This window comes from Corapipo altera, unplaced genomic scaffold (assembly GCF_003945725.1).
Source record: "Corapipo altera isolate COAL_440 unplaced genomic scaffold, ASM394572v1 343, whole genome shotgun sequence".
NCBI lineage: Eukaryota > Metazoa > Chordata > Aves > Passeriformes > Pipridae > Corapipo > Corapipo altera.
In genome coordinates, this window is record NW_020884913.1 from 5886390 (window position 1) to 5911509 (window position 25120).

At 43.8% G+C, this 25120-nt stretch overlaps 1 protein-coding gene across 5 annotated transcripts in view; it reads left to right on the top strand.

Annotated features, from left to right (window-relative positions):
* LLGL2 (LLGL scribble cell polarity complex component 2) overlaps positions 1–25120 on the top strand; it is a 32608-nt gene that overhangs the window by 155 nt on the left and 7333 nt on the right. For 2 of the 5 annotated variants that reach the window (XM_027654588.1, XM_027654589.1), the window contains exons 1-16: positions 6301–6415; positions 6707–6814; positions 13009–13106; positions 14107–14188; positions 15487–15602; positions 16267–16425; positions 17181–17343; positions 17529–17661; positions 18427–18481; positions 18676–18830; positions 21417–21634; positions 22139–22206; positions 23177–23330; positions 23429–23533; positions 24326–24618; positions 24877–25030. In XM_027654588.1, coding sequence (XP_027510389.1) covers positions 6335–6415; positions 6707–6814; positions 13009–13106; positions 14107–14188; positions 15487–15602; positions 16267–16425; positions 17181–17343; positions 17529–17661; positions 18427–18481; positions 18676–18830; positions 21417–21634; positions 22139–22206; positions 23177–23330; positions 23429–23533; positions 24326–24618; positions 24877–25030 — 2142 coding nt within the window. In that variant the 5' untranslated portion in view covers positions 6301–6334. Of the gene's footprint in view, positions 1–343; positions 484–6248; positions 6416–6706; positions 6815–13008; positions 13107–14106; positions 14189–15486; positions 15603–16266; positions 16426–17180; positions 17344–17528; positions 17662–18426; positions 18482–18675; positions 18831–21416; positions 21635–22138; positions 22207–23176; positions 23331–23428; positions 23534–24325; positions 24619–24876; positions 25031–25120 lie in introns of those variants that run through there. The other 3 variants (XM_027654590.1, XM_027654591.1, XM_027654592.1) reach the window with 3 other exon arrangements.

Below are 25120 nucleotides of genomic sequence, written 5' to 3' on the forward strand. Positions count from 1 at the left end.
CCCCCCCCCGGGTACCGCGCGGTGGCTCCGCATCCCGGGATTTCCCGGGGGAGGTGGCGGCGGGGACCGCGCCGGGACTTCCTGCTCGGCCCTCGGGGAGCGGGGCCGGGCCGGGGCTGCTCCGGGGCCGCCGTGGGGGGCGGTGGGAGCTGCTCCCTCCCCGCCTGCCGTGGGAGATGCCCCTGCCCGTGTCCAGCTGCTCCCGAGCAGATGTGATGAACGAGAGCTGCAGGGACTCCCCTGGGACTCTCTGTTAGCATTTTTTCTTTATTTTTATTTTCCCCTTCAAATCCCCGCCTGTATTAAGATGCACTGTGTTACTAGTTCTTTTTCCTCCCCAAAGTTTTCAGAGTTTCATGGGTGAGGGACCGCGTTGCTGTTAACAGGCTGCAAGCAGGTGAACCAAAAAGGCGAAACAAGTTTGGCTCGGGTTGCCCTTCATTGTGCCATTGGAACAGGCTGTTGCTGACATCTCTGCTGGAGGTGAGGCTTTGGAGAAAGCTTTGTGTGTTTGTGTTTAGTGTCGTTGAAGGTGTAGAGCAGGCGAAGCAGGTTCTGTGTTTCTGTAGTCAATGATACAAAGCCTTACACTGATGTGGGGACAGTGACAAGACAGGAGGACAGCTCTGCTGAGACTGTAGCAGTAAAAGCTGTCCGTTGTAATGTCTTACTTGGTGGGGAATGCTGCTCTTTGTAGTCATCTGAAAGCACTTCAGTCAACTGGAATATCTGGCTTTACCAAGTCCCAGGTGAAGCTGTGTGCCCAAAGCAGCTGCCTGGTGATTTTAGCTTTGATTCGGGAAGCTGGTGCTTCTGGCAAGCGGAATGCAAAGCGGTGGCAGGTCCCAGGGGTTCTCCGTGCATCCTGGCACATTCCTTGTAAGGACAGCCTGGCCCATGGAAGGGACAAGGATGATCTCTGCCAGTAGTGAGCAGTCTCTAATCCCACTTGTAGCCTCGCAAGGGGCTCCGTAGAGTCTGTGGTATTGGGAAGGGAGAAGAGTTCTCAAACATCTTCATAGAATGGTGCTGAGGAAAGTCTTTTATTTGGTTTTGAACAAATTGCATTTGCTGTAACAGCTGACCAAAGAAAAGTACTGGAGGAGTTAAACCAGTTGAGAGCCCTCTATCTTCTAGCGACTTTCTGGTATGGTAACACAATTATTCTTGGGAATTGCTTATGGAAGAGGTGTGTCTTTTCTTGGCTGACATAGAAGCTTGAGAAATGTCAAGGAGTAACAGAGGTTTTAAACATGTCTTGCAGTTACTACATGGCAATAAAAGTGTGTGATACTGCTAGTACCCTGATCTTTCTTTACAATATCAAAGGAGGGACTGGTGGTAGCTGAAAGTCTGGTTTCTGTGCAGAAACTGGTATGGAAACTCTGATTCCCATATAAAAGTTTCTTTTAGCTGGATCTCTTTGTGTTGCTTTAAGAAGCAAATGCTTTTGTGGTTTACTCCATTGACCCACTGTGTAAAATGCTGTTCCAAAGTTACAAGCCACTCTTCCCTTTGATTCACGCTTCTCAGCAAAGCCTACAAAGAGATTTGCATCATTTGCAATAATGTTGTTCAGTGCAAAGACTTTGTTCTGCTGTAGTGTTTTGAAACTTGGTGTTGTCATGCTCCCATGACAAGGAGAGCACAATAGGAGTCATAATGACACACAAGGTTTGCACAACTCATAAATTCATTGCAGGTGGGCGGTTCCTGGTAACTCCAGGCACAAAGCTGTGGAGTACGTGAACTTGCCCAAGTTGTGTGATTGGTTCTCAGTTATTTCCCAAGAGTTCTTGGAGAATTGATCTCTGATCTTTCATTTAATATTTTCTGTGCTTTGGGAGGGTGGCCACCTGCACGTGGTCTTGCCACAGTCTGTTCATTGTTCACTTAACTGTCTGCCTCTCCAGGTTCACCAAAGTAAGTCCTTTTTGCAGGAGGGTCTTTTGGTTTGCCTCTCTGACTACTGCACACAAGGTACACCTGAACACTCTCCTGTTTATGAAACTGCCAGTCACAGTGGATCAGCAGTTGTGTTGTGTGAGGGAGATCTCTGCATGGTCTCACTAAACTGAGATTAATGTTAAAGCATCTTCCTTATCCTAGGAAAAGGAGGTGGTGTCTTACACTTCCAAGCTTCCCTCGCTTTAGCTGTTCTGCTTGGCTTGTGCCTTCTTCATGAGTATCTGTCTTGACAGTGTGTCACAGCCAAGCACAATGGTAGAGATGAACAGTTAGAGAACAGCTAGGCCTTCTTTCATTGATGTCAAGCTAAATTTGTTCTTAAACTTGTAATTTCACATTGAGTCATGTCCAATGGCGCCTGGAATCGATAAATGTGAGAAGCTTGGTATTTAAATGATGCTTTGATGATTTTTGTTGGTGTGAGATCACTGGTGCTAAGGAATAGCTTTTTGCTGTGCAGCCTCTGTTCTGTTGTTGCTGACTGTGTTGGTAACAGGAACAAGGCAGACTTCTGGGTGCAGGAAAAAACCTGGTTCAGACAAGGCCATTGCGGTGACGGTTTGTTCCAGGAGAGCACTAACTGCCTGTAGTTCAAACAAAGCTGGTTGATAAGGCCTCTTTTATTTTAGCAGGGTTGATAAAAGTGTTATCAGATGCATAGATAGAAGTTCTCCCTTTAAGGACCTGTAAGCAGGAAGGAGTGCTGAGGAAGGAATGAAAAGGAGACCTAAAGCAAGGCAGGATTTAAGAGTTCTTGAGATACTTGATGGTGTTTTGAAAAGAAAACTCTTGGACCATATCCCATTGAAAACCCGTTCAAATTGAGTAGAGGTTGCCAAGGAAGCACACAGATGGTACCTTGCAACTCTCCTACATGAGCAGTATAAACTCATTATGGATGTGTTTTTGTTGTGGGGTTACCTTGAGACCATATCCACACTTAATACTGTCTACATAGTAAAAACTTCTGACCTGGGCTTTCTCTTCTTGTAAGACTGGATTGACTTGTGTGATTGGGACTTCCAACATTGGTTCTCTTTTACTTTTGGCTGGAAACTCCACTCTCATGGGAGGACATAACCAAAAATTGCAACAAATTTCTGGAGAGGGTAATTCCCCTCCAGCCTATGCCAAGCTGATGGAGAAAATCCAGAGTGTGCATGGGCATAAAGATACACTGCTGTGTGCAAAAGCAATGGAGCCAAAGCAAAACATAGAGCTCTGAAGGGACTGGTAACACTCAGCAGTGAGGAACAATTAATGCTTCTCTTAGGAAGAAGCATTTGGCTTTCTGTAGAATATTGAATATAGGGTCTGTCAGGGTTTATGGTAAAGTACATGTGCCACGTCTCACACATCTGAAATGAACAGAGCTGAGCAAGGAAGACAGAATGAAATCTGGTTTTGATGTTAACTGCCCTTTAGTCTGTGATTGGAAACAGGATCATCTTGAAACTCGTGCTTTCATTGCCTTTCTCTATGTCTAGTGAAGAGATTTTGTGTCTGGGTTTAATCAAATGAGGTGAAAAATTGTATCTCATTGTACTTAACTACAGCAGGAGCTGGATGTACAGGGCACTCTGAGCTCTGCTGTCAGGTGTCCATGGGACTGAATATGAGCAAAACTGGGATTGACTCAGCCTTGGGCTATTGTTGCCTCTAAACAGCTGTCCTCAATGCATCTTAGAAGAAGGGAATGTTGCACATAGTTTCTGGTAAAAGACTCATCTTTGAAAGCCTAAAGAATTGTTTCCCTGGAAAATAAGAACATTAGATACATGCAGACCTGGCATGGCTTCAGAGGCTACTGGAGAATTCCTCTCTGGCTACTGGTAGCCACAACTGTTACCATATGGTTGTAAATGCTGACTGGCAGACAACTGCAGAGCACATGGGGTTGGAGTTTTATGTAAGACACCAAAGGTGTGTGGGAGAGAAACTGGTCTGCTAATATGTAAATATGCATCTGGAAGATAGGATTATACAGATTGTGGAATCTTTCTTTTTTTGTAGCATTGGAAGAGATACTTGCTTATTGTACTAAAGCCAAAATTCTTCGCATTGACAAGAGCCTTGTAAACTCGTAATAATAATTCTGCTTGGAGAACCTGTGCTGCAGTGGGTGCTGTTCCTTCTTTGCTCAAAACTGCCTTTCCCCTCATCTCCTCCCATACTCAGACACTCAGTTCTTTGGTCAGGCATGAAACCCTGATATCACTCAATAAGAGATTACTCTTTTCATGCCTCCTCTGATTGTAGTGGACATCAGCCTTCCAGGATGATGGTTCTTCAAGTGAGTTACTGCTTGATTCGGAGCTATTGTGCTCCTTAGCCTGTTGAGCAAGTTGTTGTGGGCTGGAGTGTGAACGTTGGGAGCTGTTGCATAAGCAGGCTCAAACAGCATGCTTCTGGATGCAATTAATATTTCAGGATAAAACATTCTAGCAAGGTGTTAAATATAAAGTTGTGTCTCTGTCAAATCAAGCCCACTCTTCTTTCTTTGCTCCCAACACGGAATTTGCCTCTGCTGGCACAGCTGAGGTCTCTTCTTCTAAAGTGGGGAGGGTAATTAGTAGAGTTTCTCTGTGGGTTTGCCTAGTTTAACAGGTCCAGGATATTGATTGACAGCGGGAAAGGGTGCGTCTCCTTGGCACTTTCCTTTCCTTGTCTGACTGAGGGCAAGTTGTGTGTTATACATGGGTGTGATATGTTCTCCTTGCATAGCACAGCACCTTGTCACTGCTCTGTAACTTTTGCTAACTTAAAGTGAATGTAGCTTTGTGTAAATATGTCCCTATCTCAGGAATGTCTGGTGAAGGAAGACTTGTGATCTGATAGAATTTTTGAAATTTCAGTTGAGGTACTAAATCACTGTAGAAGGATTTTTTTTTTTTTCCAAGTAAACTACACTTTTATTCTTTCTCTCTTTTTTTGGGGTCCTCTGCTATATTTGTTTCTGTGCACGTTCATCACCTCTGCATGTGCTGGTGGCTCACAAGCACGGATACCTGTACCTGCCCTGCTCTGAGCTGCTTTTCTCCATGGTAATTGGTGCTGCTGGTGGTTCTAGGTGACTGGAATGTCACCTAGGTGATATTCTAGTCACCTGGATGCTGGTAATTCTGGGGAAGTGACTCAGGTGATTGGTCCTCATGTGATTTTCTGGTCCTCTGAACCAGGGCTGCATTGCAGTCATGGTGAGCTCCAGGCAGTGCTGCGCAGGTGGCTGGAGATTTTGGAGTGTAATCAGGAGAGTAAAAGGGCAGTAATGCAACAAAGGGCTACAAGTTCAAGCTCAGGGAGTTTCTAAAAGGAGTTCTCAAAATATGCCTGTAGAGCATCCTGTTTATCACACCATTTCCTTCTTTTGGACCTTCACAGCTGGTGTAAGGCCTTGCTAGAGACCATTTGAAAAGCAATTCCAGCTCCTCAGGAATGACTGCTTTGAATCATTAACCAAAGGTCATCATTAGTGGCAGGAGCACAGAAACAGCCACCTTGTTTCCAGCTGTGCTACTCACATCTGTACAGATGTGAAAGCTCCTTCCCTCTGCCACCCGCCAGTCCCATGGTTGGAAAAAGGGCCCAGGGCCCTTTGTTCCCCTGACAGTCCTTTGGTGCTCCTGGTCCCTCTCTTTTTCATGCCTTCTCCCCACCTTGCTGCAGGTGTGCATGTACCTCTTCTGACAAAAGGCTACTGTAGAATATCCATTCTGATTGTTCATTGCACCTCAGAAGTTCTGACCCCCACTGCACGTGTGTGTTGTATACAGAGTAGCTGGCCAATTGCTGTAATTTCCTGTCCAACAAATTAAAATAAAATCCTGACCAGAGTGTCTGTACACTGGAAACTGGAGTTAGTGAGAGTTGGCCAGGGCAGGAGCACTTAACACCAGGGTAAATTGTCAGGATGTGATTCAAACCTTTGCTCTTGAGTTGGCAGCCTTTTACTTATCACTTAGCACCTCTGCAGAGGGGAGATGTGACAACCTCTTGAGCTGTATGGAATAGGATGCTGTAGCCTGGTACCCCCAGTGTGATTGCTGGGTTGTAAAGTCGGGTCTAATTTATCCTGCTTGGATCCTCCTGTCACTGTGAGAGACAAGGCAGTGGGACACACAGAATTGTTTGTGTTGCTGGCTGCACAGTGAACCTCAGGTGCGAGATTTCCTTCCCCTACCCCCACCCTGAGCAGGGAGTTAGCCTTGATATTTTACAAAAGCAAGTTAATAATTAATGCAGCTCCCCTGCAGGAAGCACAGCGCCCTTTCTGCAGTACCCATGGAGCAAGCTGAAAATGTGATTCTTTCTCTTTTTAGCTCAAAAGCTGGAGGTTACCTGGGGTGAAACATGATGCTAGTCAATAATGCCTGAACCTCGGAGTTGGCCCTTAGGTTGGGTTTGTCTCAGTATTTACACAAATACTGCAGTTTTGCCTTTTCTTTGGGTAAGGTCAACCGAAGCGACCGCAAAATGGCCAAGTGTAAAAACTCTTCTCAAATCCTCCTATTTTATCTGTACTGGCTTTCTTTATCGATGTGAAAATGGCATTGTGGAGTCCTGCAGCAGAGGTGCTGCGCTGGGGTGGTGTCAGGTTTTAGTCACTCGATAGCAGTGTTGTCTCGGTCTGCTCTGGCTGATTTGTTACCTGCTAAACCAAAATAAATAACCCACTTCTGCTTGCTCCTCTTGCTCAGGCTGCCTTTGTTTACATGGCTTTGCTTTTCTTTTTCGTTAGGATTTCTGTTGCCAAGATACTACAGCAAGGAAGATGAGGAGGTTCTTAAGAGCCGGACACGATCCAGTGCGAGAGAGGCTTAAACGCGACCTTTTCCAGTTTAACAAGGTACGGTGCTTTCCTCAGATTCAAGGCATATGTGTGCGAGGCAAATCTATCCTGAGCCTCTGTGCCCTGTAAATGCAAGGATAAACTACTTGAGCGTGGGTGGAAAAGTTAAATTTAGGAGAGGTGGTTTGTTCTCTTTTTTGATTCTGTCCTTTCCCCCCCCTCCACCTCCCCGACGTGCCTGAGTAGTTTTGTTTAAGCTCACGAGCATGTTCTCGATTCTGGCTTTCCTTTTTAAAAGAAAGGACATTGTCACGCTGTTAAGTGGCACTTGCTGAAAGAAGAGATCTTCACAGCAGCTTTTATATGCTGTGAGTGGTCTGTAGTTTGTCCTGCTATGTACTGTGACTGTTTCTGTTAGAGGTGGTCTTTGTGCAACTGCTAGGAAAGTAAATATTTTTCTAGAGATACACATGAACCACAGCTTGTGCTGCAGCTGAAACCAGAGTTCTTTGTCCTTGATTATACTTTTGGTTTACAAGTATACCTCTGTTTTTAAATGTGAATTTTAAAGGCTGTGGTAGCACCTGGGCTGCGTAGTGGCCATTAATAATGAATTTCTATTATCTTAGTCTGAATCAGTATCTAGTTTTTTCCTTCCCTCTGTGAAGAAGAAATGGCAATGGCTGTGCTATCTATCCAACACTCTGGGCGTTTTTCTTTTGAGTCCTGGCCAGGAACATAGTGCTTTCATCTCTGTAAATGCCTAATATTGAATCATTGCTGGGCTAATGGCTACTTACACCTTCACTGGGGAGCAGAAGTATGTTTGTAGGTTTTGTACTTCCAAGGTTTAAATGGAATTTTGCTGAAAAGTTTAATGGATAAATGAAATCAGCCTAGGAAATAGTGTCCTTGATTCATTAGAATTGTAGTGTAGATAGATACTTAAAGTGGAACTGTGGATATTTGAGAAAATGATTTAATGTAATTGGTACTAACCAACACCAATTCCATGCATACCTCCCTCCCTGAGGAACTCAAGAGTGCTTCAGGTCTGTTTTCTGCCTGCTTCCATGAGGAAATGCTAGTGCAGATGCAGTAGAAAAATCAGTAAATGCAGCCCAGGATTGAGCTGTTTGAGTAGTTAATGCAATGTCAGCTTCAGAAAAGACATCCCAGAGATGGGTCAGAATTGCTTATAAGCATATAAAATTATATACACCTTGGAAAAATCTTTACCACTTCAGGGATGTCCCTTCCTTGAATATGCCTTTTTCTTATGAGAATGTTTGGCTAAACTTCCCCTGACAGAGACAGACTAATTTGGATGATGCAAAACAGGGTTGAAAGAACTAGCTTTTGCAGCAGAGGGAAACTTCCAAATATATTAGAAGCTGACATCGGGATTTGTGACTCCATTTGATTCAGTCCTGAAGGTAAATATTGCATCTTGTTTCTGGGGAGACAACTGCTTTGGACACTTCCTAGTGGTTTGCTTTGATTAACAGCTTGGTAATTAAAGGCCTTGTAAAATGCATTTGCACCTTTAAGCGACAGTAGCTTGTTCTTTTCTAATAAGAATCAGAAGGGAATGAACATCATACCAGAATCTTTTACACTATACTTTTTTTCCTTGCATACAAATCATGGATTTTTTTCCCAAGTCTTGTGTCTCCCATTCCAGTATTTCCAGAGATAATGGGTCATTTGAAAGCCTCTACCCTTTGATCCAATAAACATCTACTCACAGCTAGGTAGACTGAGAAGGTCTGGGAAAGTCAGACCTTAATTCTGAGCTGTTGAAGGTTGTGGCTCCAAGGAGGCAAGAATCATAGTGCTTTGTGTGCCAAGGCTGTCCTTGTCTAATGTGCTATTAAAGCAAGCACATTAGTGCTGGTAAGCAGGTTTTTAAACACTTGTTATTTGAGGTCTTTGAAAGACTTCTGGTTAAGAACCTGCTTGGGAAATACTTTGTGGGACTGTAAAGTTGCTGATCAGAGAAATTGCACGGTGGATTTGCACCTCTTCAGTGTGTGATGCGGGTCATGACTAAATGGAAGGTCTGTACCTTAAAAGTGCTGGGGATTCCTGCCCTCATTTTACGCAGAAGTTGAATATAAATGCATTTTGCCACACAGGTTTAGTGTTAATATTTTGGAATGTATTTGACCACGCTGACCTAGTAATGGACTTCAGTTTAAAAAGTCTACTTGATTGGTGGTGGATGATATTTTTGTTTGTTTGTTTATTCTGTGAGGTATAAACAGGCTGTGATCTTTCCAATGTTTCTCTCTTGCATTTCTGTTCTGGATAAGAGGTGGTCCAGACGGTTTTAAAGGACTGATTGACCACTGGACTAGCTCTTCAGATTTGTTTGTTTCAAAAAACACCTTCCTAAACTCTGTTAGTCAATTAGCTTTGCATATCTGTTTCTCTGTATGAGTAAGAACTTCCCATGCTTGTGTGTACCTGTTGTGAGAATCTGTTTTTAGTTCAGTGGATAGAATGAAGGATAAGGTATGTGGACTTGGCAGTCTACTTCTTGAAGTTTATCCTGCTTTTGGAAGTAGTATTTGGATGCCTTTGGCTCAGTCCAAGCCCTGCAGAATGAACATGTTCAGGCTGGCATTGTCAGACTAGATGATGGGTAACACACAGGTGAACCAGCCTGTCTTACAGCTGAATGTTACCAAACTGGGAGCATTGCATTTAATTTATGGCTTCGTGTTTTTTCCCCTGTTTTCAGCCTTCCTGCCCGTCTGCTGATGGGGATGGATGGCTTACCTGAAATCTGAACTGGTGTCTGTGCAAAGCAGGGTCAGCACATCCAGGCTTCATTGTGCCTTCAAAAGGCGACTTAACAAAGGGACAGGGTTTGTATGGCCTGTGGTTGGGTTTGGCTCTGCTTTGTCATAAAACAACCTGAGAGGAGAAGCAGAGAGAAATGAAAGGAGGAGGACAGAGCTGAATTTCATCGGCACAGCTTTAGTGTGGGCTGGGAACAACTGTTCAGTTTGGCCACGTTTTTCCTGCAGTAAATGTGACTGACACGAAGCATCTCTGTTAGTTAGTGCTGCTGACATCAGCCTTACTTGTACCGAGTCTGACAAATCTGTGGTCTGAGGAAAATGAAAACGAAAGCTCCCACCTTTCCCCAAAGAAACAAAGGCCCTTTTGAGAAGGAGGGCACATTGTGGGCACTCCAGTTTCTTCTTTCAGCTCTGCTGAAAGGCTCCATTGTAACCTCTGCTGCCTCCTGCCCCCCTCGCTCCCCCCTGCTGGGTTTACCTGCTGAGCAGGTGAAAGGGTTGGCTGATGAAAGCTGCCCCAGAGAGGGGAGGAAAGGAGGCCACGGAAAGCTGACTTGCTGTGATTTAACAACTGGGTGTAAATAAGCACAAGGAAAAGATCTGGGTAATCAGGACAGCGAATGTGAATGCCTGGCTCTGGTGGTGTCAAATACAGCCCCCAAACCACCCTGAAGCCTTTATTGCCCAGCTGTGGAAGCAACTCCCTCTTATGTCATTCATCTTTGTTACCTCTTATGGGCATCTTGGTTGAGATTCAGAGCTATCAGAAACCATTAGTACATTTGCTGTGGTCCATGAGAAGTTGTGCAGCACACTGTTGTTGTTGCTGATACTTCTCTTTTGCAAATTTGCCTGTGGAATGAGGGGGGGTACTTCAAATTTTTTGTTGAATGAAAACCTGGAGAAAAAATTACCCTCCTATTATTATTACTGAATGATGCACACTTGGTTATGCAGTTCATAGGTCTCATACTTGAAAATTAAAGCTTTATTGACTTGTCTAATGTGTTTACAAATTAACACATCAAACCCAAGATATAATTAGGCCAGTATTAAAGCTAGTGTTGACAGCTCCCTAACAGGCAGTACAGTATTGTATAAGTCATGATTTTCTGAGGCTAAAGCTTTATCTTCTGGACTGGATTAAATCTCGGAATAATCACAGTTTCTAATTGATGTGTCATTGAAAATTACACCTACTTGTGCTGATAACATGACAGTGCAGTGACTGTGAACAAGTTGAAACTAAAACAGTGGAGTTACACTGGTGTCTCCCTAACAAGTTCCTCACTTTGTTTTGGGTGAGAGTGGATTGGAATGGTGTTTATTGCCTGGGCTACACCTGATTCATTTAAATGTCTGATTTCTTGTTAAGATAATGTGATGCCTTGAATCTTCTTCCCAGAATTGTGCACCATAGCTTCATCCTCCCACAACGTTGATAATTAGGAAGCTTTTCTGTGTTGTCTCAGTAGCTGTCATGGTACAGAGAAGTTCCTCTTTGCCTGTGCTGGAAACTCCCCTGTTTCAATTCTGAGTCCATAGATAAATTCCTAATTTCATACAGTCTCCTCTAGGAAGTTTTATATGTGTAGCTATGCAAAGTTTGGTTAGCAACAACTTCAAGGGTGACTTTAAAAAGATTGACTTCTCAAAATTTGTTTTTAATGAAACCTAACACTTAAATAACCTTCTTAGAATATGAGTAAGTAAGGCTGAATATTAAGTTATCATAAAAGGAAGTAAACTCAGTGGACTTGGAGCTGGTAGTATTAATCTTAGTTTACTACCTGTAAAAGATAAAAAAATAGTAACTACTCTTTAGCCCAGTTTAATGAGTTGGCAAGCAGAAAATTGGGAAATGCTTCAGTATTTCCAATTTTATATCTGCTACAGTGGCTCATCTTCCCCTAAGAGGATTTCAGACTGGGGTAACTGATGTTTAGAGGAAGGAGGTCTTTTCTTACAGCTTATGAATTGTGATCAAATGGCTAAAAATGGAGCAAACTGGCAGATATGGAGTCAGCTGCATCCTCCTCTGCCTGTGTCTTTGAACAGGAACAGTAAAAGGGCATTAAAATACTTTGCAGCAGCTGGGAGCACCTCAGGCTAATGGCCTGACCACAGAAATGAAACCAGCTTCATTTCATTCTCGTGCAGGAGATTAAGTTGGGAAATCACTATGCAGGAAATAAAGTCCAGGTGTTACTTTTAGGCTGAATAAAGCATAAAATGTGGTAGCTTTGCTTCAAAGGCAAGATGGAAATGAGGATGGGAGTGAGGTGCAAGTGCTTGCTTCTGTAGATGGAGAGTTCTCTGCTTGTTATTTTCTTTTAACCATGAGGGTAATGAATTCCTATTCTGCAGCTGACCAGCTTGCCTTAGAAGAAGGTATTTTCCAGAAGCTGGGTCTGTAAGGATAACAGTGTTTTCCAGGAGGTAGCCCTATTGATCTTTGGGCACACCAACCCCTCTTTTACATGGCTGTATGTTGGTGAACTCACACACACTTGTTTTGCCTAAACCATGATAATAGCTGTACATTAGCATTTCTGAATACCTGACTGAGCTATTTTCCAAGCAGCTTGGTTGCATCCTGTAAGTATGGCACGATATTATTCCCTGTAAATCCACCAGCCATGCTCAGTTTGGGGTGTACAACATGCTCCAAATCTTCCTCTTGGTGAATTGTACTTTAGGAAAGCCACTAAGGCCGAGCAGCCTATACTGTTCCCTATGATAGTGACATCTTTTTAGTACCAAATGGCTTTGAATTACTGTGAAGTGGCCCAGCAGGCTCCTGTTCTCATTAAATTCCAGCATTCCTTGTGTTCTCTCTGGAAAATGGATATGGGTTACATTACTTTTCCTGACTGCCCATAGTAAATCTGTTTAGTTTCCTTGATGAGCACTGGTGGTCACTCACAGCTCTCCATTGCTTTGCACCATTTCTTGATGTCAGTCACCAAGAGAGGTCAGGAAGGCTGACCTGTGTGGAATGTGGCAGATAAAGCTGGTCTTACAGGACATAGTATTTGTGTCAGACTTTGAAATTGTGCTGAGCAGTTGGTTTACAGAGTTGAAGTTGATGTGGAGTGATGGAGTGTGTTGTATTGACTGACTAAGCTGTGCTTATGCAGAGTTATTTATAATCTTAACATCAAGAGCTGCTTGGGCTACTGTTTTCAGGATATTTCTCTTTCATTTCTGTTACACTTTTGCACATCCTGCCTGTGGAGCCAGGGGTACTTGGAATGTATTCATTCTTAGGCTGTTTGTTCAACAAATCTCACCTGTGTCTGAACACTTTTCAAGAGAAAAAGCTGACTTCCCATGCTGTATTTCAGACTACCATGCCATATGTACCAGCTGGTTTTTATCCCTGTACCACAGTGCCCATGAAACATGCTGTTGATCATGATTTTTCTTTCTCTCTACCAGACTGTGGAACATGGATTTCCCCACCAACCCAGTGCTCTGGGCTATAGCCCATTTCTCCGCCTTATGGCCATCGGGACACGATCAGGAGCCATCAAACTGTATCTTTTGAACAACGTGGGCTGGGTTTCTCCAACCCAGTCAGAATGTGCAACTTTGAAGACGTTTGAAAAGTTAAACTAAGTATAAATTTGCAGGCAAAGGTTACTGGAACGTTGAAAGAGTTTACCAAGATTTGATGTGATTTTGGTCTGATCAGGGTGGGATTATCCTTCTGAGAGCTGAGCTGCAGCTCAACCAGAAGCTGAGCTGATGCAGATATGAAACAAGACTCTGCTTTTGCTATGCAGAAGGTCAGACTAGATCTGGCCTAAGTTTAGCAATCCTTCATGTTGTAAATTCCAGGGTTGTTTAAATATTTGGGGCAGGGTTCCTTTTTTTTTTTTCTTTCCTGAAGCAATTCTATTTCAAAGGTTAAAGCTAAACTCAGAAATGCTTTCAGCTTCCTGAGGTTTTGACCATCCAGGAATTAAAGATCTAAACATCGAAGGTGGTAATTTTTTTTTTATTTTTTTTATTTTTTTTTTGTTAGCCAATGATGTCCAGTCTGATTTTTGTGTGTACGTGAGGCACTGAGGTGTTTCCCATGGCACAGTACCAGCTAGGCAAGTTGTAAAACAGGCGTATCACCCAGCCCAGAAAGGAAAAGTTGGTGCTGTCTCTGCCAGCTTAATCATTCATTCCTGGTGTTGTTTGTGCTCAGAGGCTGGACTGCACATGCAGGCAGTAACCATCTGTCTCTTGGTTACAAATTAGTTAAGCAGGATTGGAGTGTCTGGGAAACCACGAAATATCCCTGAGAAAAAACAGGGTCCAGGCACCTCTTCTGCATTTGCTGGAAGGAAGAATTAAACTTCCGTGTTCTCCGTAACCTGCCACAAGCATGTAAAATCAAAGTAGATTTGCTCTGATTCCTTTCAGTCCAGATCACCAACAGTAAAACATGGTTTCAAACTAATCTCTTTTTCCTCTTGCTTGCTAGCAAGCTTCTTATCAATTAATTGTAGCTTAAATACTGTAGATCCTCAACCAACTCATCAGATACGGTGCTCCTGGGGTGGAGTTCATGGGTTTACATGAAGAAAACAACACTGTAATGCAGATTCACTTTATACCTGATCAGGTAAGTGTATTTTCAGTACCTCTGTGACTTATGTAGATCTCTCTTAAACAGGTGTTGATTTTATTCCAGGAAACTGGGCTCCTATTACCAAGTACATTCAAATGCTGCTTGTTTGGGAAAGGTTTATCCCAGTGTATTTTGTGCTCTCAGCAGAGCTTGTTGCTGTGGAGATGCTTGGTAAAACTGAAAAAGAAGCTTTAAACTAAAGAGTAGCTTTCTTGTTCATAACTGTTAGTCATTTATCTCCAGCAACATAGTGGGAATGGTAATAAGGCCAGGATAGTTCAAGCAATCTGCTGCAGGAGCAAGGACTTCCTTTTCCTTTTTTTTCCCCTTTTTTTTTTTCTTTTTGCAGCCTCTGTTTTTTCAGTAGGGCTGGGTGATCTTTCCTCTGCATGACAGACAAAACAGGAGCAGCTGCTGAGCTGATTTAATTATTTTCAGGAGTTCAAAACAGCACTGCTCCTCGCCTGCTGTTAAGTTTGTTGCCTTTGTGTTTGGGGGTATTGAATCTTGCTCCTGGGGATTGCTGAACAGTTATTGCCACAAACTAAAAATAGGAAAGCAGAATTTTCCAATTGTCTGGTGACTGTCTGACCACTTTCCTTTCCCTTGACTGTCAGACTGGTGTCTTGGCCACCGACTTTGTTGCCTGATGCCCTCAGTATAGCACAAGTGGCCTCTTTATGAGAGGGATATAGTTCTTGAGGCGGTTTTGGGTGTCTGTTTGCTTAACTAATGGTATAAACTGAAACTCCCATGGGGAGTGTTGCACCAGGTGTGGCTCCAGCAGGTAAAATACTTCAATTTGAACATCCAGCCAGCAGGGCTGGGCTCATAAAAGGATTCTGACACAACCCTCCAGAATGAGGTTGGACACGAAGAATGTGAGGAGTGTGGTGTAGCAGACTGTGTCAGCCCCACCCAAAGCTGGGGTGTGTTCAGCAAACCTGTGCTGAGCCAGGAGGAGGTGAGATACAGCCTGTGGCTGCACTGCTGGGCTTTACAGCCCTGGCTGATCTTCTCCAGGAGCCTGAAGCCTTGCCGTCCTCCTCAGTGATAACCTGTGCCTCTGCCCTGTATACCTGGGTTTTTAGCCTTTAGGCTACTTCTTGTCTGCCTCCACCCCCCAAATCCCATTGCTGCAGTGTTTATCCACTGCTGTAAAGAGCTGAGCCAGCTCCCCAGTCCTGTTTTAGCAGAGAATTACGAACAGCAGCAACTTTACTGCTAAATTCACTGTGTTATAGGTAATATTGTGATTCTGGAAAAAAGCATGTTGTGTGGTTTTTTTTTAGTGCCAGCTGGTGACATTGCTGGATGACAACAGTTTGCATCTCTGGAGCCTGAAGCAGCACGGAGGAGCATCCGAGCTGCGGGAGGAGCATCGCTTCACCCTGAAGGGGCCACCAGGGTAAGCCACAAGAGGGGTTTTGAGCCAATCTGGGGATAAGGAAGTAAGACAATTCTGCTATTTTTTAAGATAGAGTTTGTCCTGTTCTTAACAGCCTCTCACACTGAATCCACTGGAAGAGCGTCCATGGAAACCAAGCAGGAGTTGGCTAGGGCCTGGGAGACCAGCTTTTAAGAGTGTTGAACCAGTGTAAAGGGTGATATCTTTTAAAATACTGTGCATCCACTTCTGTGAGTATAGGAGCTGTTAAGGTTAGGTAAATCTAAGCACCTCTTAGGTCAGAGTTTAAAATACTGTTATGGTTTGAATTTCACTTGATTTTGCCAGTTTTAGGTGAGCTACTTTCAGCTCCTTTAGGAACACTGAAGAGAGGGTTCTGTGAAAAGGTGTCTGGTTCTTTGTCCATGTGCTTGTCAAAGGTCTTTTGCCTTCAAGCTTGTTTTCCTCCTTTAAAAGAGCCATGCCTGGCTCAAAATCTCTGCCTATAAAACAAATGACACCTGTAAATGTGTGATTTTTGGGGTGTCCTGCACAGGGCCAGGAGCTGGACTTGGTGATCCTGATGGTGGTCCCTTCCAACTCAGCATGTTCTATGATTCCATGACTCTCTGAAATGTCCATGCCGAGTTGTTAGTTCTCTTAAATTCTGCATCTGCATCCCCAGGTCTCCACCAAGTGCCACCCAGATAACAGCTGTCCTTCCCCATTCCTCACGGGAGGTCCTGTACCTTGGCACGGAGAGCGGCAACATCTTCGTGGTGGAGTTTCCATCGTTCCGGGTACTGGAGGACAGGACCATCACCTCCGAGGCTGTGCTGCAGCGGTGAGCGAGCAGACAGGGCTGTGCAGGGGTGGAATCCCCTTAGCAGACACATCCTTTGTTCAAATGTCACCCGAGATTACAGCGCTGGGGCCTCGCTGTTGTGTTAAGCATTGTCCAGGTCCGCGTGACTCCTCCGAAAGTAACTTTGGGTCCTGCTGTGTTAAGTAACAGTTTCTGTCCTGCTCAACCCGGTAGTGTCACTGTGGAGGTCCAGCATCTGGGCAGAGTGATACAGGAGGCACTTGGGGTAAATCTGCAAACCCTGTACCCTTATGTTTACTTTAAAAAAAAAAAGTTTATGTTTAGCTGTAGTTACCTGTTTGTTTTTTCAACCACTGGCAGAACTTCTGATGCTGCTTTCTCCAAATGAAGATTTTATCACTCTGGAGATTCAAGTGCTGCTGAAAACTGTCCTCCTTCATGTCTTTGTTTCCTACTGACATTTCCATCTTACCTTTATTCTGTGAGAGAATAGGGTGGGTGGTTCAGACTGTCTTTACACTTCTGGGATCCAGACTTGGAATTCGTTGTAAACCTTGGCCTTTCCCTGAAGAAAATAGGACTGAGTGAATGTCCATGGGGCAGGCCTGGTGTGAGGTCTTACATTAGATTTTTCTGCTGCTTGAAGGATTTGTGGAAAGACTGTGCTCACCTGTTTGAACTTTTTGTTGCCTAATTTGTCATTCTTACACCTTTTAATACAGTCATTTTAGGTTGTGCCTGGAATCAGCTTTTCTTGGTTTTCTCTTCTGCAGGGTACCAGAAGATAACTGTAACAGGAGGTCGTGTGAATTGGTAGAAGCCCTTCGAGAACATCCTAAGAACCCTGACCAGATCCTGATTGGATACAGCAGGGGTTTGATTGTCCTCTGGGACCTGCAGAATAACAAAGTGACACACCATTTCCTGGGCAGCCAGGTATTAATTCAGTCCAAAGCCAGTTCAGCAGGGGAGGAAAGGCTCTCACCTCTCAGGGCACTCTGAAGACAAACAGGTGCAGGGAGAGCCTGACAAAGCTGGGTTTTTTTTTTTAGTAAGAAAGAATTGATTTTGAGGGGGTAACAGCTCTCTAGAGAGCAGTCATTGTATGTCTTTCTTTTCAGCAACTGGAAAACCTCTACTGGCAGAGGGATGGCAGTAAATTCATTAGTTGTCACTACGATGGAAGTTACACCCAGTGGCCAGTATCCAGTGACAACAGGCAGCCAGAACCTCTGGAAAACACTGTGCCTTATGGTCAGTAAGTGAGGTTTAATTGTAGCATACTTGTCTAAACTCAAATTATTTTGAGCTTGTGTGGGATATTCAGGTCACATTCTCCCTAGTGTTTAATGGCAAAATGCAGAGCTGCCTTTTGAATGGGTCATGAGCCTGGACTAAGAGGTTTCAGTCCAGCTTTTTTCTTGGATTTGAAACTCATTTACATTGTTGAGGTCTGTCCAGAACATGGAAAGCAAGTGTGTTGACAGAATTAGTGCCCCTTATGAAGAAAGGTGATGGTGATTCAGCTCATTGTTTCAGTGGGTGTCCTGTTCAGCAGGAGTTCCTTGGATCTTCTGTAATTAATAGTGAGCTGAGTGTATGTTTTGTCCACCTGAGCAGTGATGAAATGAAACCTCTGATTTGCTGAAACCCATCAAATGGGGATGACCTCATCTTTTCAAGCACAGAGAAGCTTCTAAAGCTCTGTCACCTGTACATTAGTTTCAGGAATGGTTGTGTTTTCAACAATCCTTTCCAGTTAATCAGATTCTCCAGCAGCACTTCCACTCCCTGTTAGCCATCAGAGGCTTCCCCCAAGTCTAAGCTGTGTTTTGCTGTGGTCAGTGTGTCCCAGAAGACTTTTCTGATGTGGCTTGGTCTAGGGAGGTGATGCTGGTGCCTACTAATTCAGGTGGCTGCCCTTGACGTGGAGGGTGAGGTGACCTGGGTGAAGTAGAATAAGCAACTTCCTATGTAAAGATGCCCTTCTTGAATTACAGAAAATGTCTGTTCTCTTAGGTCCTTTTCCTTGCAAGGCCATCTCCAAGATTTACTGGCAGACAACAAAAAATGGGTGAGTTTGTTGTGTATCCCTTCGCTCTCACGTGTTTAAAGGCATTTAAAGGGGGTAGCACACAATGCCATAGGAGCCCTTTAGAGTAACATTTTATAAAAACCTTTTGTCAGAGTTTGACTTGCCTCGTGTCTTGGAAATTGTGCTCACTCCTCACTTCAGCACACACCACTCTAATTTTCTCTTTCTCTTAGGCTTCCTTACATTATATTCCAAGGAGGGATGCCCCGGGCGAGCTATGGAGACAGGCACAGTATCTCTGTTATCCATGGCAGCCAGCAAACAGCCTTTGACTTCACATCACGAGTGATAGACTTCTTTATAATCTTCAGTTCTGAGCCTACTGCAGGTATGTGAGGAAAGGGCATTACTGAGGAATTAGGGTGGCTGTGTAGGCATGTGGAAATCTGCCGAGTATAAATAGCATACGAAATGTGATAAGGAGGTCAGTTGTTTGGGGAGTTTCTGAGACTTTAACAGAGAATCACAGAATAGTTTAGGTTGGAAAAGACCCTTCAGATTGAGTCCAGCTGTAAAAGATTTGCCATTTAAAGGTGAAGTGTAAAACACTGATATAAAGAATGAGCTATTTACAAATGCCATACGTTCCTCAAAAAAAAAAAAAAAGAAGCTATTCTATTAATGGGAGAAGATTTCTTAAGCTTATGTCTGTTTAAGCTGGACACTGGACATAACCAGGTCATGAAATGAGGATCTGAATATTGCTGTTTCAAAGAAAACACTTCAAAGAAAGCTAATAATTAAGACCAGAATTTACTCCCACTGAGACACTGTTTCTTTTAATTACTACTTGGATTTATGGCTGGAGCTCTGGGTAATAAATCAGCAAAGGGTGACATAGAACCAAGGTCATTATATAGACAACTTAATTTCGTTACTACTGGTGAAACATGAATGTAAACCATTTGAAAACTGAATAGCTTTCATTCCTTGGATTGTATGGAGCTTGTCAAATTCTTGCTTCTGTTGAAGATCTTTCTTACCCTTATTTCCACAGTAACTGTAACATTCTTCTTTTTATAAGCATCTTCCATGTGTGCAGAGCCTACAGCTCACACTGCCATTAAATTTGTTCAGCACCTCAGATTTAATACCTTTTTAGTGTTAAAGAATGAGACCCTTTTACTTTCTGTGAAATTGTTACAGTTGCAATTCTCGATGACAGAACAAAAGTCTTAAAGATGAAAGAAATCTGAGGTTTTTTTATGTAAGAGTTTGACTACTTAAAGTTCAGTTTCTGGATATGATTAGAAATCCTTTAGGATGAAGTAACTAAACTAACAGGCTCTATATTTATACTTCCCAAGGATTGAATTATCTCGTTAACACGAATTCTAGTGGGTTCAGACAGCAGCTGCTGCAGGAAGCTGAAGCTTTTGCACTTAGATGAGGAAGTTTTTTTACAATAAAATGAGGTTTCTGTGGTTGACAAGCTTCCTTGTGGCTGATTGCCTAAGCTTAGTGGATCTACGTGGCTTGCCTTGTTTGCCCCTAAGCAAAGTCTTCCCTGCAATGGCAATACGAAGGTATTAATTGTATACCAAAGCCACTTAATTTAATAAGCACAAAGCTTGTGCACTGCAGCATGGTTGTAGCTGGTGACTTTCCACTACCCTGAATATGCTGTGGAAACAATTTTTGGAAGACTGGCCCTTCCTGTTTTCTTTTTTTTTTTTTTTTTTTTTTTTAAATTAGGTGGATGAGTGTATGGCAGTCATGACAAATTCTAGTGTGCTTGCTACTTCAGCAACTTAAAATAGATTCTTGCCATAGCAGTGAGCTCAGATGTTTATCTTTGCAGGGAAAAAAATACTGTTAAAACCAAGTACTTCTGGTTAACATTGACAGCAGCAGAGTGCAGGGCTTATCATGGATAGTGTAGTAGAGGTGTGATATTATTTATTTTGTTCAGAAGCCCTGTGGGCAACTGCAAACAGTGGCACTTAGGGAAGCAAAGTAAAACTGAACAGAAAACATTTTTTCATGAAGAAACCGAACTAATTAGTGATGTGTTATGGCTGGGGCTAGTCAGAGCTTTACATCCACTCAGATTTCTGAGCTCTGTTAATTGTTACTGGTGTGGACTGATCTGTGGTTTTGGTTTTCCCCACCAGTTGCTGCTGTGGCTGTCTCAAGAACCTTACTGCAATAATGTCCTTGTAGACTGAATTTTTTTCTTCACTCAAGATTTTTCACTGTAACTAGAATTAAAATTCTTGTTTGCATCAGATGTCATCAGTCAGGTCCCATTAACGTGTTTCTTTTGTAATCATGCCTAATATACATAAGAATTATTAGATGATATACACACTCTTTAGAAAGAAAGTCCAGATGATGTGTCACAACATATGAGAAGCAGAGAAAATGAGAAGTAAGAGAGCTGAATTGTAAATACTTGTCAGCTCAGGCAGAGGAGCATTGTGCAGAACCCAAGGCATTAGCATGTTTAAGCAGCTTAGCCTGGATGGACTGTGGTCCTAACACAGCACTAAATGGGTCACTGCTGGGGTGTATGCATGTCTTTCCACCCAATGCTGTTGATTAGCTGTAAGTAAAGTCTTTGGAATTCTGACTGTTACAATAACAAATATGAACTTGTGTTATTTAACCACATGTGTTGATAACAGATGTTTTATCCTGCAGTGGAATCTGTCAGAGGTCACTCTGGCGGTCCCAGGAATGATGTAAAGAAACTTGAATTTGCAGTAAATCTGTTAGTGTCTTTAAATCCATTAATACTAGTGCCTTGATAGGCCCAGTTAAGCCTAAGCCCAGAGGAATTTAAGGTTTTTCCAGCAAAAATGTTTATGTGGAGCTCTGTGATAACAGTTTTCAAAGAAGCCTCACAGGAAGTTTGTTCCCGTTAACGTTGGACAGCCAGTTTTGTCAACCTCAGTAAATCCTGTTTCTGCAGAGTTCGATGACCCTTCTGCCATGGTGGTGCTGGCAGAAGAGGAGTTGGTGGTTATAGACTTGAAAACTGCAGGCTGGCCAGCAGTCCACCCTCCATACCTGGCTTCTCTGCACTGCTCAGCCATCACCTGCTCACACCACGTCTCCAACATCCCACTGAAGCTGTGGGAGCGAATTATCAGCGCTGGGAGCAAGCAGAACATCCACTACTCCAGTATGGTATGGCAGCTTTAACGTGTTCCCAGGGGTGTTCCCATGTGTTTAAGACCAGCAGGGCTGCCCAGAGTGTGGGTGGTCTATGCTGCTGACGGGCTGTGGAGGGATGAGTCCCACCAGACGCTGTCCTGCCTCTTAATAGGGTCGAGAGAGGCTTTTTCCCAGAGCACCACCAGTACAGTGACTCACTCTGGGGAATTAAAATGTGTTATTTTTTTAAGCTTTGACAAGCCAGAGGGAAAGTCTGAGTGTTCCCAGCTGTCAGTGGTAACAAAGTTCTCGTGTAAAAGCATGAAGCTTTCGGCACAGCTTCTTGAGGAGGTGTGTGGAGCGTCTTCTAAAAAGCACAGTTGGTGTCAGAACGGGAACATCTAGTCCAAACAAAGCTAACAGCATGGACTGTTTCACTGCCACTTGCACTGAAGTTCGTGTTCTCCTGCTGACTTTATATTCTTTTCACACTGTCACTGCCTAGGGAGTCACAGTCTTCTCTTAATGTGTTTGTAGCCGTGGCCGATTGACGGTGGCACCAACATAGCTCCAGATCCTCCGCAGAGGGACTTGCTGCTAACAGGGTATGTACTGCACTGATAACAACCAAGGAGCCCTTTCCAGTTTCAGTTCCCCCTTTTGAACTAACTGAGGCTTTCCCATGAGATTAAAGTCTGCTCATCTTGTAAGGAGAAGGCTGCAGCTTTACAGTGCAGCTTCCAAAAGCTGTGCTGCTGCCTTTGTAAAGCCAGCTGATTCTGCTGCTTCTGACACGTTGTGATGTCCACAGATAACCCAGAAATCTGGCTGATTTGTACTTTTGATGTGTTATCCATTCCCCTCTCAAACAATGTAGGAGTGCAAGCAGCAAACCAAACTGCTTCAAAGGGAGCAGTGTAAAAGTGGAGCTTAATCTTGAAGGTTTTGAAGCATTTTCCCCACTACTTCACACTGCTCTGAGTCTCAAAGTAGAGGTTAGCTTGGGCTCCTCTCTCCTTTGATCAGTGTGAACAGATCTAGCTAAGAGGTGGAAGTAGCTATCAAGAGGTGGTCTCATTGCATAAAAATGTATCGTTTTCTTTTCAAAGCACTTCTGAGAATTTCAGTGGGCTGTTCCTCAGACTTCAATCTTGATGGAGCATGTTAGAAGCTCCTACCTTGTGTTGGAAGACTGTTGCCAGTTTTCACCTGGAGAACTAAGATTAAAGCTTGATTTTGTGTTCCTCAATTTTAATTTTTCCCCTCTGTCCCCAAACAGCATTTTTGTCAGGATGAATTGTTCCTTCTATATGCTATGCTTTTTTCCTTTTCCATGTTTTTTTGGCATAATCTTAAATTGTACAATGGTGTCAGATCTCCAAGAACAAACTGGATTAAAAAAAACCCAACAACGTAAAACAAAGCAAAACCCACCAAAAAACCCCAAGAAGTCAAAAACCTTTCTCTTTGTAGTTCGTTCCTCAGTGTGGTTTGTTCCTTTGGTTGTTTTCCCCCTCTGTTTTGCCATCCATGTGCTGTTCTCCTGTGTGATGTGTTTCTGTAACCCCCCCACAGGCATGAAGATGGCACAGTGCGGTTTTGGGATGCATCTGGTGTCTGCTTACACCTCCTTTACAAGCTGAGCACAGTGAGAGTGTTTCTCACAGATGCTGATCCCAATGACAACATGAACACCCTGGGTGAGGATGAGTGGCCTCCGCTTCGCAAGGTGAGAGTGGATGTTGCTTTTAGAAGCTTTCTGGAAACCTGAGGATTTCTAATTCTTGTCCCAGTTGAAGACCAGCCACCCTCTATTCTCTCACTTAGGTTGGTACCTTCGACCCTTACAGTGATGATCCAAGACTTGGGATCCAGAAGATCTACCTGTGTAAATACAGTGGATACTTGGCTGTAGCTGGTACAGCAGGACAGGTATTGGAATGCAAACAGTCATCAGGAATCTTGCTTGTAGTGTGGGTTGTCACAGTGCAACCTGGAGAGATGTTAAAATTTAAAATGCTCGTTTCTCTAGTGGTAAATTGATCTGTTTTCTGGGAATTTCATGGTACTCTGCTCTGGTGAAACCCCACCTGGAGCACTGCATGCAGCTCTGGGGTCCCCAGCACAGGAAGGACACTGACCCTTCAGAGGAGGCCACTGGGAGATGGAGCACCTCTGCTGTGAGGAAAGGCTGAGAATTGGGTTTGTTCAGCCTGGAAAAAAGAAGGCTTTGGGATGACTCATCTGCAGCCTTCCAATACCTGAAAGGAGCTGACAAGAAAGATGGAGAAGGACTTTATACAAGAGCATGTGGTGACAGGACAAGGGGGAATGGCTTCAACCTGAAAAAGAGTATGTTTAGATTAGATATTATATAGGAAGAAATTCTTTACTGTGAAGGTGGTGAGGCAGTGGAACAGGTTACCTGGAGAAGCTGTGGATGCCCCATCCCTGAAAGTGTTCAAGGCCAGGTTGGATGGAACTCTGAGCAACCTAGTCTGGTTCTCTGTCCATGGAAGGGGGGTTGGAATGAGATGATCTTTAAGATCCCTTCCAATCCAAACCATTCTGTGATTTCTGCTTTCTCTAACTGGTATTTGAGGCATTATCTAATGTTCCTTATCTGCCCTGAGAGATGCTGTAGTTGTGCAGCTGCAGGCCTGCAGCTTGGAGAACTTGCCTGCATGTCAAAAGTTGTAGCAAAGGTTGTCTTCTTCCTTTCAGGTACTGGTGATGGAACTGAATGATGAAGATGCAGAACATGTGGTGGACCATGCTGAAGCAGATCTCCTGCAGGACCAAGAGGGCTATCGGTGGAAGGGTCACGAGAAACTAAAAACTCGAGACGGACCTGTTCGATTTGAAGCCGGTTTTCAGCCTTTTGTCCTTGTCCAGTGTCAGCCACCAGCTGTGGTCACCTCATTGGCCTTGCACTCTGAGTGGAAGCTTGTGGCCTTTGGTACCAGTCATGGCTTTGGGCTTTTTGACCATCAGCAGAAGCGACTGGTCTTTGTCAAGTAAGTGCCATCTTTCCAGGAAATCTGTAGTAATCCTTTGTTAATGATGTCTTGGAATTACTAACAAAGGAAGCTGTGATAAGCAATTTCTCAAGAGCAGTCACTGTAGCAAGAAGCCCTGCCTTGTTGGATTCCATCCTTGAAGATCTTCAAGGATATATCAGCGTGTTCTGACATCTGCCTGTGGCCTGTTGGCCTCTTGGGAGTGATTGCCACGTAACAGAAAGTGACCACGTGCCTACTGTCTCCCTCTTCCAGGTGTACCCTGCATCCCAGTGACCAGTTGGCCTTAGAAGGCCCACTGTCCCGGGTGAAGTCCTTGAAGAAGTCCCTCCGTCAGTCGTTCAGGCGGATCAGAAGGAGCCGCGTGTCCAGTAGGAAGCGGCGAGGAGGTAGTGGAAATGCCTCAGAGGTGAGGGGTTCACCTTTTTGGGGTCCTGTCTGTTTACATCTTGGAGCATGCAGAGTCCTGATGAGACTGCCTAGAGCAGGAGGTGGTTTG